At 34.3% G+C, this 14,100-nt stretch overlaps 2 protein-coding genes across 2 annotated transcripts; one reads left to right on the forward strand and one right to left on the reverse strand.

Moving 5' to 3' along the window:
* Positions 1-4,565: 4,565 nt before the first annotated feature.
* LOC132308411 (uncharacterized) lies at positions 4,566-9,502 on the forward strand. Its single transcript, XM_059806489.1, has 2 exons — positions 4,566-5,088; positions 8,574-9,502. Exons 1-2 carry the CDS (start codon positions 4,806-4,808, stop codon positions 8,954-8,956), a joined length of 666 nt encoding a protein of 221 aa, XP_059662472.1. The 5' UTR covers positions 4,566-4,805; the 3' UTR covers positions 8,957-9,502.
* Positions 9,503-11,771: 2,269 nt separating this feature from the next.
* LOC132308422 (S-type anion channel SLAH4-like) lies at positions 11,772-13,263 on the reverse strand. The gene is made up of 2 exons (XM_059806501.1): positions 12,391-13,263; positions 11,772-12,320 (listed from the first exon to the last, which is right to left on the reverse strand). The coding sequence occupies exons 1-2, from the start codon at positions 13,258-13,260 to the stop codon at positions 11,937-11,939; spliced, it is 1,254 nt and encodes a 417-aa protein (XP_059662484.1). The 5' UTR covers positions 13,261-13,263; the 3' UTR covers positions 11,772-11,936.
* Between the last annotated feature and the right edge of the window lie 837 nt (positions 13,264-14,100).

Here is a 14,100-nt window from a genome sequence, read left to right on the forward strand (position 1 = left end):
TAAGAATTGACATTCTAAGCAAATATTTTGCTAATGTATTAAGTTTTTGCAAGAGACCTGTATAAGCTGTTTGTCCCTGATGATGGAAAAAGAACGACAATCAAGGTCAGCATGCAAGAATTTAGTGAACCTGACGCATTTTTCAAGCACATGGATGCATGATCTTGATATTTTGTCATTTCATTACATGCGTCATTGTTGCCATAACTATTCTCTTGGTAGAATGACACGGATTTTTTCCTTTTCCTTTTCTATTCGGGCATGTCATCCATAAGCAACATGTTTTGCAGCTCCAAGAGACAGTTAAGAAGCCTATCGGCATTCTGCTTATAGATCATGAGATTAACAAGGGCTCATATGTCTGTTTTTAGATCTCTAGTTTCAGTGGTGGATCATGGTGTACTGAGAGGCAACTTCCTCCCCACCCCGTCATATCTGGGGAACAAGGATGTCCTTTCAGCCCTTGTTGAGCGCACTAGTTCATCTGCAAGAACACTGCTTGTTTTATCTGTTTTGGGAATCAGAGGATGACCGTGCGGTGAGTACTACATTAAGCACCAGATCATACTTTTTTTTTAATTTATTTTTATAGCTAATTTTGAATGTGATTAGCTTGTTTAACTTAAATCTCATTTTCTTCTTGTCGTAGTTGTTGTCATTTCTCCCAAGGACGACGGTATCTTATTTCTCAAAGTTTTCTTACTGTGTTGGCCAATATCGTCCTTTCTGTATCTGGTGTCTGATGATTTAGTGAGTGCTTCTTAAGAACCACCATCTATGCACATTATTTATTTATTTATTTTTTCTGATTTAATTCTTGAATATATGAATATCAGCTTATTATTCAACTTTAATCTAATTTTGTCGTCATTGTTATCTATAAGCACGGATGTTATTTCTGACTGCATAATCTTGCAAAAGGCCTCCATGGGCGCGATAGTTGCAATAGTGTATTATGCTGAGACCAACAAATAGAATGACTGTCGTTTAGTGTTGTAATATGGTCAAACTGGACAATGTTCGATGGAATTAGAATTTACTAATTTGCCTTCACATTGAAAATAGTTTGTTATTTGTTTTTAAATTCATTTGAAAGGAAAACTGACATTCTATAGTTTTTTTTGACATTTGACCAGCAGTAACCCTCCTTAATGGAATGGGAGGAACTGATACTAAACCATGTATACCACATGTGATGTGTAGTGATGTCTTTTTTAATACATGGGGAGGTTTTTTGTAATTTCACTGGAATATTAAAATGTTACTAAACCTTCTTAATCAGATTTTGAAGTATATTTGGAACCTCAACAAGATTGTTCTAGACTACAGGGCTTGAAAGGGACCGGGGCTTGATTTGATGCCCAGCCGATGGAGGTTACGCCACACGGAACTCTAAGCCCGTGACATTAAACTGTGTTCCAATCCTACTCGAAAGTCCATTTTTAACAAATTTGGATATTCATTTTGAATCCGAATTTAAAAATGTGTCGGATATGGAGATTTATGGAGTTGGATAAAATATAAATCTAATGGTATGTTTGAGATTTAAAATGGAAAAAATTTAATTAAAATTTTGAATTAAATTTCTTTTAATTCTAAAGCCAATGGTTGATTCAAATCTCCCAAACGAGACATAAATATCATTAAATGGGATCAATTATTTTATTCTATTTAGATCATTTTTCACCCTTTTTAAAACTATATGAGTTGAACATGGATCATGTCCACACAATCTGATTGAATTTCGAATTCAGACATTATAATATAGATTAACAAGAAGTGCTCTAGATCCATTGCATTTTAAGCCAACGGAAGCCACTTATTGAATTGTATTATTACTAATTATTATCCTCATCCTTTTTATCATTTCAACCTAGGTGCTTTAGGTTATAACAAATTAAGTCGCACACTTGCAAATAATTGAAGTTTTAAAGGTGATGGAGTTTTGCTTGTAAAGCGATGAGAGTGTTAAGACGGGGAAAAAAAATGTTACAATGAAGACATGCTTAATGACGTCGGCCCCAAAGGCATAGTAAAATATATATATATAAAAGGTAAAGAATAAGAAATTTGTGATTTGCTTCTCCATGCGATTGACTCTTTCTCATATATATACATACATATATATCTGTGTGTGTGTGTCGGCCTTTGACAAATTGTGGTCATGATGCCATCCCAGGTTTACAAGTGGATTTAAAGGATGGTGGGCCATGACAATTAAAAAGAGACTGCCTTTTCATGGTCTTTACTTTAAAGGGGCCTCTGGTTAAAAAAAAAAAAAAAAAAACCTTTAAATGGGCCTATGGGCTATGATTTATTTAACATTGTCTTTTTGTCTTCCCTATCATCCTCATTTCTTCTCTCAATAAAATTATAGTTATTGTTAACAAAAGTAAATTAAATAACAAGCCTTATATATTGGTTTTATTTTTCATATATATATATTTTTAAGTTATTAAGTAAAGACATTATTCACGTCGAATTCATATCCAGAATATTTTTTTTATTTAGAAATTGGATATTGTTAGATTAATGGCCCATTAATTGTCTTATTTTTATTCAATGAGTTTGCAAAAAGTTTTATTTTTTTTGTCGTGTACCTACTTAATAATTTTAATTCATTATTAAAGTTTTGCCATTAACGTTAACAGTGTTGGGCTCCACACGTTTGTGTCGACGAGCCGACGTTGGTCTGAAGATAATTTTCTGCTTTTTTTTCAAACCCTTTGCAGCTCCAGATTGATATTTATTATGGGTGGAATTGTGAATGATTATCATCAGAGTCAAAAGTCCAACCCATCTTTAAAATGTTCATACATAAAGTCACAGCACAGGTGATAAAGTTGCAAAATCATACAAAAGCAAGGGCAATTAGCAAATATATTAAGAGTAAAGTGGCCATTTATATAAATAACTTAAATATGCATAGTGAATAACGTTGAATGCATATAAAGACAATGCAACTAACTACCGCAACCAACTGGTAACCAAACAAATCAATCACACAAACTGCTTTAACTAAAACATCTTTCGACTTCAATTCCTAAAATTTATAAATTAGAGGAAGTTTAATGCAAATTTCTTGTGTCTTCTTACCTGATTTGCAATTATTTAAAAAGAAAAGGTGTGACAACGTAAGCCCCTAGGCGCCATCAAACTTTCCTAGGTTACAGTCTCTTACCTCTTCTGTCTTCTCTCTTCTGTCTTCTCTCTTTTTCTTTCCTTAAATCATTCTTTTATATCCTTTTATATTTTTCTCCAACCTTAATACTTCCTTCTTTTCATGGCTCCAAACTAAGAGCATCTTCAACGTAAAATACTATAATTTCATGTCAAATTTATATTTGGAGAGGAGTTACAATGTAAAAATACTATATTTTTTCAATTCTGCTCTAATAGTGCATTTCATCCAAAATGTTATTTTTTGACACAATATTCCTTCCATGTTTTGAGAGTTTATTGGAGTGCCTTATTTTTATTTTAGCAACTTTTGATAATCTCAAAATATGGGAGATCTTTTGAGAGACTGGAGGCCTTATTTTCATCCACTTGCTATATTTTGAGTTTGAGAAGTTATTGGAGATTTTTATTTATTTATTTATTTATTTATTTTTTCAATTTGCCGGTTCTAGAGCCAGTGCCAATTTGTTAATACCCTTGAGCCTTTTTATTGTACGTGATTGGCTTCATATTTGTTTTAGTATGTATATGTCAATTGATAAAGTATTCTGTCAAAAAAAAAAAAAAAAAAAAAATTTGATAAAGTTTTAGCAAATGATATAAACATCAACATAACTGATTTTGCATTCAAATTTTTAGTGAGCTCATTAAAATTTGAAATGATAGACAGTTAAAAGAAGAATTCAGAATTAGGGGACAGAAAAAAAAGTTGGAGATGGGAACAGGAGAGGAAGAGACAAGTGAGATAAGAATGGAAACAAGACAGATATAACCTTTAAAACACAGCAAGGACCTTTTTGGTATTTTATTTTAATGAAAATAGTAATAGAGTGTTAGAGTACTAATTTGGAGCGTAAATATTACCATCATAGTAATAAATAAGAAAGGACAAAATTGACGCATTCTATTTAGTTACTTAATTACTAAATTAGAGATGTTATTGACAATCCTCTTTTATTACTAAATCAGAAATGGTGGAGTATATCTTTAATTAAGAAAATAGAAAGAATGGGTATACACTTATTAGTAGTATTATTTTTTGACTTTGTTAATTTTATAATTAAAGAGAATTTGTCCATTGTTATTGATCCACATCAGTGATATGCTAAGACCCAAATATAAGAAAAAGAGTGGCTGAATTTATTTTCAAAAAAAATATTTTTCTTATTTATTATTATTTTTAATATGATAATTATAAATTATGTGCATATTTGTAATTGGACCAAGATTACTTACTTACTAAGTGGATATAAGAATGTGTGTGTCCTATTGTCCCTTTGAAAAAGAGGAATTTATAATTTAAGAAAGTATTCGACCTCAAATCAAATAAACTGAAGTAAGAAGGACCCACTAATAAAATCGGGAAACTTTTGTTTTCGAAGGAAAGAGAGGCTTCGGTAGGAAGAAACATGGAAACCCATCACTCTGATATAAGACTCTCATCATCATCACCACCCTCTTCTCCTTTTTCTCTGCTCAACCCTCTCATTGATTCCACACTACCCATTTCACCATAATAATTCACACACACCCTCATCACAACCATTCAAAAAATTCCCATATCCAATCAACTGGCCCAACCCAGTATTGTACTTGTCGTATGATCTGAATTCTCCGCCGTCGATATGATTCAGCTTCTCTTCGCGCTCATTCTCTCCGAGATGGGTCTCATCGTGATGTTCGTGTTCAAGACCCCACTGAGGAAGCTGGTGATCATGGGTTTGGATCGGGTCAAGCGCGGTCGGGGCCCGATTGTAGTGAAGTCTGTTGCAGGGACGGTGTTCCTGGTGATGGCGTTTGGTGTTTACAGTATGATGAAGATCCGGAAGCGTCGGATCGTAGATGGTGCTGTTAATCCGACGGATCAGGTTCTCATGGCCAAGCATCTACTTGAAACCTCTCTAATGGGTACAATTTTTCGTTTCTATTATCCTATATTTTTTTTTAATATATTTGACAATGTTATTGAATTGGGTGCAATTAATAATACTGCATATACATATATTTATGTACACACTTTTTATTTTTTATATTGTGAATTTATGGGCTGGAATTTGAGGGATTTCTGGTATTGCTTGTGTTTTTAGATATTACTATTATGCCTGAATATTTCTCATTTATCCACTAAATTATGTGCCTTAAATTTGTTTGATGGATTAATATAATGGAAAAGTGTTGTTCAATAGGGTATGATTCTTTCACTTTTTCATTCTTGGGAGAAAGGGTGAAGAATCATTAAATTTTTTCACAACAATTCTTGGGAGAGAAATCCTCTCAATAGGAGGGTGGGGATCACCCAACCAGCAGATGGGGTCCGCCAGTATGGTGATCAACACCTTTTCTATTGTACGGAAAAACTTAGGTATCCCAATTTTATTTTATTTTGTTTTGTTATTTTTTATATTTTTGTAAAGTAATTTACTTTCACACACACTTTATACAATTGGGCTAATGCCTTTTTTTGGTCTCAATTTTGGTAGCAAATAAAAAAAGTCATGTGCGCTTCACATGACATATGAATTTTATATTTTGAACAATATATCTCTTTTAGACTTAGACTAAAATTATCATTGGACAAAATATATGGAGGGATCCATTTTGGCAACTCCTAAGGTTTTTAACTAAATTTTGGGCAAATTTTTTTATTTTAGAGAATCATTATTTTAATTCAATTTTTTTTTTTTTTTTTTTTCATTTCTATTTGACAAGGTCAGTTTTGTAATTTATTTTATTTTATTTTATTTTTTGGTTTTTTGTTTGTTTAGGGGTGTTATTTGCAATGCAGACAAGGTGGATTTGTTGCATTTTGCCTTAAGTAAAATCATCATTTCGATTATTTAAATCTCAAGAATATGAGATGATAGCCGGAATTTCTAGAGGCGAGTTTTAAATGCAAGAAAATACAAAAACTTAAAAGTGATAAGTTGAAATGATTTCTTTGGGTACAGGGTAAAAGTTTTGGAAAAAATTAATATTTCTAAAGAGTTATGCTTTTGAAGCCAAATGATATAAAATAAATTTACAACAGGGGTTTATTTAAATGGAAGAGGGATGTTTACTAGTATATTCCACTTGTATGTGTGTAGATCAAACTGACAATGATAAAACATGACTTGAGAGTAATGACATGATATGAAATCTGAAGCTGCACCTTTATGGTATACCAAACCTGTTGTGCTGCTCTTTTTGTACTTGTTGTCACGACTAAAATCTTAATAGTTTTGAAAATGCATTTTTTATGAGTTTTACAAATTTGTTTGTGTCATTATGATATTATGCCAGGAAGAAAAATATCATGATTTACACTTTCACCATTCCTTATATATATATAATTTTAAACAAATTAGGTATATAGGTCTATGAAAGCAATTGACTGTTCTAAGGCAAAAATTTGTAGCTTAAAGCTAAAAAATATATGGCATGTTGTTCTTGATTATTAAGCTAAAAATCATTGGATGGGAGAAATTTTGTTGTGGAGTTAATTTTTAGATCAGTAAATTCTTTTAGCAGAGGGCAACTTCTTTTTTTTTTTTTTGGGCGGAAATCAAGATGCAATTTTGTGAGGTCATTGAGTTTAAGAGAAATGGATGGGGAACTTCGATGGAAATTTTAGCTTACCATGAGAATGTGAATATTAAACTATATTAAATTTTATTCTTCCAAATTGTGGTAATATTTTTTGAGAAATTTCAAGGAACTGATGAGTTACAGTTTATTGATTTTCAGGTCTGCATAGTCATGTTTTTAGAAAAAAATGAGATACAATATGGTTCTTTTTAATTGAAAGTACGACAAATCAAGACCATTATGATATGCATTATAGGCAATAGATCTATTATTCATCTTCTCTGCAGTTTCCTTTGATATTCATGATGTCTCTTTGCTTTTCTCTGTTACTATTAAGGTGGTAATGTTCTTGAGTAACTTGTCCATGAATTGGAAATTTTGTGGCAAGATTATTCGAGCAACTTCCTTGTGAAATCTCTCAGTTGTATTCTTTTTTTTTTAGAATTCAGAAATCACAGGAATTGACAGATAAAGAGATTTTGAAATCCTGCATTTAGAAAATCCCATGATTTGTTGCGTTGTTTTAACTAGATTTTGAAACATTAGTTTCTTTTATAGATTTAAAATAAAAATCCTAGAACACCGTTGGAATGGTTATAATGGTTCAGCAATGGTTTGGGATCAGATCAGTCACTGGCCTCTCTCTCTCAGACACACACACACACATTCATGCCTTCGCATATTTCAGCTGTGTTCTTGGTCAAGTTTGTGCAAGGTTAATGAAATATTAATATTAGTGGTTATTCGAAGAGGCCACCATATCCATTAACTGAGTGAATGATGAGTAAACAGAGAAGACTGATTCATGAATTGCATTAAAATTATTATAACTGGATGTACCAGTGGAAGAGGAGAAGGACCGGAATTTGAATGCACGTTTGATTCCCCCTCGAATGAGAAGTCTCCAATGTTGATCCTTCCCTTCCCACATGGGTGACTGAAGGGAGAAAGATTCTCCTTATTGTACTTTATTATCAATACTCATTAGAAGCTTTGTCGTCTATTATTAAAAAGAAGAGAAGGGAGAAGGAGAAGAACAAGAAGTGAAGAAAAGGAGTGACTGATAGAGAGATACAATAGCAAGCAATGAAGATTAAGAATGGTATCAATAGCTAAATAGGAAGAGATCAGAAGTAGCAGTGAGGAGATAGAAATAGTAGTAATCAATGAAGAATAATTCCATCTATGCTGGCTGATCAAGATACTTTGTGGTCTCTTGAATATCAATGTACATTAGTGTGATTCACTTGAAAACTCTCCGGTGTAGAAGGATATTGATCTTGCTTGTGAGGTGCATCTCGTTAGGAGTATGATATTGGTTTGCTATATTTGCAAACTTTGTCTGATTTGAAACAGATTGCACATGGGAATGAAAGGATAAATTACTTCTAACCACTTTTGGATTTTAGGAAATTTTTTATTTTATTTTATCATTTTTGTAATCACGGTTTCTCTGGTGAAAACAACAGTAGTATTAATTGTAAAATTAATCACTTGATCTTGATTTCCCTAAACCATACAACCCCTATATAGTTTGAGTTTAGGCTATATGCATTTAACTAGCCTAAAACTAAAACTATGCCTCTAACCATGAGGTGTCAGTTTAGCATATAACACTAAGACTTGTTTTTGAGCTTCTCAAGGCTAACTTCGCTTGTGAGCAAGAAGCTAAGATGAATAGTTGAATGTGCACTCTAATATACAGTCACTCACCTTCTCTATTTCTGCATATCAAGTAAGACTTGTATTCAATCCGTATCACCATTTAATGTGTTTCTTTTTTAGCACTTTTACTTTTAACTAAAGTTGTGAAAAAACATATGCAGGCTTCTCTCTATTCCTTGGACTAATGATAGACCGACTGCACCACTATATCAGAGAACTTCGTATAAGGAGGAAGAACGTGGAGCCTGCAAAGAAACAAAGCCGAGTTTTTGAGGATGGTAAAACTGGAGGTTCGAAGGAAATCAAAGCCTTGGAAGAAGAGATGGTCACATTACGGGCAAAGGTTAAGCAGCTGAAATCAGAATTTGAGGGAAAGGAAAAAGAAGCTGCCACTGCAGAAGCCAGTGTGTCTGCACTAAGAAAGCAATCTGAAGGATTTCTACTTGAGTACGGCCGTTTGCTTGAGGAGAACCAAAACCTTCGAAACCAGTTGCAGTCATTGGACAGGAGATTATCACATTCTAATAGCAAGAAGGTTATGTAAGGAAACTGTCACCTGTCACCAAACATATTTTCTGTTCGTTTTCTTGATCTCTGTTTGTGAGTTGTGTGGTTTTGTTTTTTATATAGCTTTTAGTAGTCATCCATGCATCATTGTAAGGATTTAGAAAAGATGCCAGGAAAAGAGAGTGAAAAAGAAAAGGGGACGTAGAGGTTATTACTTTGTGTGATCAATTTTAAAGCCAAAGTGTTGACATAGAATCAGTTTAATTTTCCAGAAAAATTCATACGGTTAAACTTGCATTCATTATAGACAAATATTTTCTTCAGCATTTGGGCCTTAAACTGATATTTTTTGTAAGATTGAGTAGTTTTCAGTGACTACCACCAGTAAATGGTGTTGGGTGATTGTCTCAGTTAGGCTGGCTGACTTGACAAGAGTCCATGTTCAATGCAAATTTTCTTGGTTCATGATTAGAGGTGCCTTGTAAGGATTTATAATTTGTATTATTATGATTTTCCTGATTTTTCATCCTCTGTTTTCGCAAAGTTTTTGTATATATATGCTGATGAACTACTTTGAACTAAATTTCTCTAATTTCGATTTCAAAATGCTGGTTCAGTACTCCCAAACATATATTATTTGTGTATATATACATTGCGGCCGCAGCTAATTGCCTAATTAGACCAAGGCCGGGGAGGCAAGTCCAGGGTGGACATATCCTGCATAGCATAGCCATGGGCCCACGATGACGTGGTGGGCACTTGGCACCTGCACAAAGACCTCTGTGCAATTTTAATCTTGTTGGTTAGGCTCTAGTCAACTCAAGGATGAGCAAAATACAATTTTGTAATGCCACTTCTTATCAATAATGCTGGTTTGAAAATCTTATCTATAGTATATAGCAGTAATTTGCAGTGATTGTGAAACCAAAGATTCACATTCATTTCGACCTTCTCAAATGAGTTGGAAAAGCTTCTTACTTTTATGGCACACACAAATACAATCTCTGTGTGTGTGTGTGAGAGAGAGAGAGAGAGAGATTTGTTGTATAGTTTATTTACTTAATGAGCCATGTACGTGTAAATGTAGTGAACCACGTAGGCAACACCAATAAATGACCTTACAGAAAAATAAACCAATAAAAGGAACATTTTTTGTGGTCAGAATTCAACAAAGAAAAAAAGAACATTTGAAGTATATGGAAAATATATAATAACTATTAGAGCTTGCCTTTGTGTGCTTACCATTGTGTCTATATGCTTTCACATCTGGAAACTAGGATGTCACCAATTTTGTTATCTGTTTTTGTTTTTGAAACAATTAGGTGACAAGACTAGAATTGTAAATTGACAGTGGAAGCTAGAGAAGTACTTCTAAATCACTCATGAGAGAGAAACAAAAAGAAAAAGAAAATAAGAAACATTACTCCATTATGTTTTTAGACTGCAAACCTATTGATTAAATGCTTCGTGGTTTGTGATAATCGAAATTAAAGTCATCTCAATTTACTTGGTGGAAGAAGGAAAAAAACACAAAAAAGAAGAGGCAGAAGTGAATAAGAAATAAAAATATTTAGCCTCTTTTTTTTTTTTAGGTTGTTGCATTGTTGTTCTTGTTGCTGCTGTTGCTGTTGTTTTCATTCATTTAATTGTTTGTGTTAAACTTTGATACTGCATTTTGATTGATATGTCGTTCTCCTACATGTTTCTATGTCGTGGTTTGATTGATTAGATAATTAATCTTTTTATATTTTCCCTTTTGTTTTTTTGATAAGTAAGATTTTATTGAAAACGCTCAAAAGGGGAGTGGAACCCAAACAAACACAGGGCCAAAAAGCGCCTTAAACCTTCAAAGAGGCCAAAAAAACAATAATCTCCTCAATAAATCTAAAATCTTTCCCTGAGACCCAACAAAAAAGAGTGGAAATGGTGATGTTATTCTGATAAATTTTCCCTTGTAATCTATGCAATTAGAGAGTTGCAAATGACACATCCATGTAGTTGAAATGGTGATGTTTAGACGAATTATAGGAGTAATTTGAAAAAGACAAAAATAATAAGCATACTATAAAGAAATTAGGAGTGAGACTTATTTAGTTATAAAATAAGAGAAACTAGGCTTAGCTGGTATAGATATATACAATGTGACGAGTAGATGCAACAATAAAAGAAGATGAGAGTAAAAGAGCTGTAACATGAAATAATAATAAACGACCCTAAAGTTTAGCGGAAAAATACTTTGAAATAAAAAAAAATGAGAAGAAAACTCTTGTGGTCCATCCCATTTAATTGGAATCAAGAAAATGATGACATTGCTAATGACAATTGATTTCATATGAATCATATTCTTTGACGAGCTATATCATTTGAGTTTCATTTCATACAACAATTTAACCACTTAAAAGTTCCTCACGAATAATAAAACTGTGTTTCAATAGTAGATGCACTATATCAGAGAGTTAATAGGCCCGTCTTCAAATCGTCATTTGAAAAACATGGAACCCTTCTTATTGGATGATCATGATACTTCCTAAAAATCGAAATTCTTGACCAATGGAGGAAGAATATCACCCTTTTTTTCAATAAGATACTAAAGTGGATAATTGAATCATTCCATACTAGAAATAATCGCAAGAAATCCTTTGATAACACGGGCATGTTTGGTAGGAGGCATCCTTTTTCTGGAACTTCCATGGAAAAGAAATGGACTTTTAAACTCGTTGGATTGCAAATCTCTTGAACTTTTTTAGTAAATTAGTGATAAGGTATACTAAAGATATTAGAGCATCCATATTGACATGAAATTCAGACATGTTAAGTGACTCAAAACGACGAAAATATTTAGAATTGTTGTCAAAGATGCAAGACATTTAGATACCAAATGGCTTTATGCACTTAAAATGTTATCTTTATACAAGAGAATAGCATGCCTTTTACAGTTATGCAAGAAGCTTATGCCATTACTTGCAATGTTGGAGTAGAACCTTTATCAGTAACAGGAGGCAGATTTGATCAGTTCCCTAGTTTGTTCCGAACCCGTTTTGGGATCTTACTCTTTTCTCTATAGACATTTCTATCCCTGAGTTCGAGCCTCCCATACCCTTCCTGGTAGTCCCGGGGCATGATGGATTACCTACATCGCGGGTAAAATTGACTTCCCTATCCCTGGTACCTTGTTCGTGCAAAAGCATTTTGGCGTTGGCTACCGTTAACACCATCAAGCTAAGAAAAACCAGAACAGATAGTGCTGATAGGACTAGCAATAGTCCTGTTGCTACAAGGACTTTCACTTGTCGGGCGTACTCCGCGGAGGCTAGGGCAAGGAATGTGAGTGGGAACGAGTAGGCCCACCATGCCACGTTGAACTGTTTCATTGATTTCTTGAAAAGTGATGGCCTACAAGCCTGTTTCCATATAAATCAGCCTGTTAGAATTGAAATTTTGTTTGACTTCCAAGTTCTGAGGCTAACTTACCAAGGATGTGAAGAGGAAGAGTGAGAGAAAGAAGAGCATTTTGCATGGTGTGTCGAATGTCCCAGAGATGGAGTTCCAAGCCAGGCTTGCCGCGCTTGGTGCAGCCACAAACAAGAAGAAAACTGGGCGTAGCTTTGCTGGAAGACGATCGCCACCTGACAACCGCTGATACAGTGTGATGATGATGACCAAGTAGTGTGTAACTCCGAGTGTAAATATGCAAACCGAGCTCTCTTTCCACCCCATTTGAGCAGCTGCCCAAGCACCCACCATGTTCCCTATCACTGACATATGGCTTGTAGGATTTGGCACCATTGATAGAAACCGTTTCTCAGTTGTGAACCACTGCCCATAGATTTTGACATCTAGAACCACCACTGGGATGACGAAGAGCCACCATAGAAGTTGGTAGGACACGGTCTCTGAGATGACAAACGGTGCAGATTGAAGCACGAGAAGACATGATATCCAAGGAGCAAACAGATAGTTCGCTCCCACATGGTGCAAGAACTCCGCCTTCACCAAGTGAAAGTGAAAAATGCACCTCAGGATGTAGAGGAGACCGAGAATGATCAGCGTGAAAAGTGAGAGATACCAAATTAAAAGGAAAGCTGTCGAAGGGAGTTTATGAAACACACGTTGGAGAGTTTGTGAGTCATGTGTGTGCTCTCTTAGAGTCTTCCACAGCAAAGCTTGACTACCAAGAGAGAGGCTTATTCTGAAGTAACCTGCATGGAGGCTAGTTAAAATGGATAGCCATGTGGGTGACCCCATGGAAAGCTCGGTACGGTGGTCATATTTTCCCTCATTGGTGATGACTGAAGCATCAATTATAACTTTGATCTCTGGTTGAGAAACTCCGTCCCCCATTGGAACGTGTGTATGTGTGTATATATATAAATGGATGATTGCATTTTGGTGGCCTACAAGGGGTGCTTATATAGGGCAACAAGTGCATTTGATTTGAGATGATTTTGACATCACATTGTGAGTGGAAGCCACTACTTCACACACCACGCTATAAAATGATAAAATATTTATCTTCAGTTTTGACATGGTATGTGAGAATAATGGATCAATGACTAGATTGTGTTTGGGAAAAAATTTGGAATACGAGGGATGCTTAAAGTTAGTTAGGAAGTGATTTAAAATGAAGTCACTATTTTTTTGTAATCCTTATAGTACATTACTAGATTGCATACAGGAACAGTGTGAGATAATAATTTGATAATGTTTAGATCTTGTGATAACAAGATATAAGGGTAGGTCCCACTCTTTCTCAAGGAGTAGATTGCACAGGGGATCAAGAATAGAGGCGGGACTGGATAAACTTTGATACCACTTGTAATGGGCTAGACACTTGCTATCGTTCCCAAAAACTTGAGCTGTTAGGAGGTGCTGCATATTGCTGATATAATCCGAAATCTCCGTCCCCCGACAGTAAGCACATTGTAGTTCTAGGTGAGGAAGTTTAACTGAAATCTCATAGTCATGGTCCTCATGGATAAAGTTGATCCAACAACATTAACTCAAATAATTAGAATAACTCTTTGTTGAGTTGAGTTTAATATGCTTGTTAATTAAAGACAAATGATTATCTAGTTGTTATAGGCATTTTCAAGTTTTGAAGGAAGATGTGAATGCAATTTAACTCTCTTTTATGATAACTAGCTACTTGACACAAGTTTTATAATCTGATCTGCTAAGGAA

Source organism: Cornus florida, unplaced genomic scaffold (genome assembly GCF_030987335.1).
Source record: "Cornus florida cultivar Cherokee Brave unplaced genomic scaffold, ASM3098733v1 CherokeeBrave_3.0.0_Hap2_Chr01, whole genome shotgun sequence".
Taxonomy (NCBI): domain Eukaryota; kingdom Viridiplantae; phylum Streptophyta; class Magnoliopsida; order Cornales; family Cornaceae; genus Cornus; species Cornus florida.

Coding starts and splice junctions, on each gene's coding strand:
- LOC132308411 (XM_059806489.1), top strand. CDS start 4,806: ATGATTCAGCTTCTCTTCGCGCTCATTCTCTCCGAGATGGGTCTCATC. Junction 5,089..8,573: donor ACTTGAAACCTCTCTAATGG/GTACAATTTTTC, acceptor AAACATATGCAG/GCTTCTCTCTATTCCTTGGA.
- LOC132308422 (XM_059806501.1), bottom strand. CDS start 13,260: ATGGGGGACGGAGTTTCTCAACCAGAGATCAAAGTTATAATTGATGCT. Junction 12,321..12,390: donor TCTTCCTCTTCACATCCTTG/GTAAGTTAGCCT, acceptor ATATGGAAACAG/GCTTGTAGGCCATCACTTTT.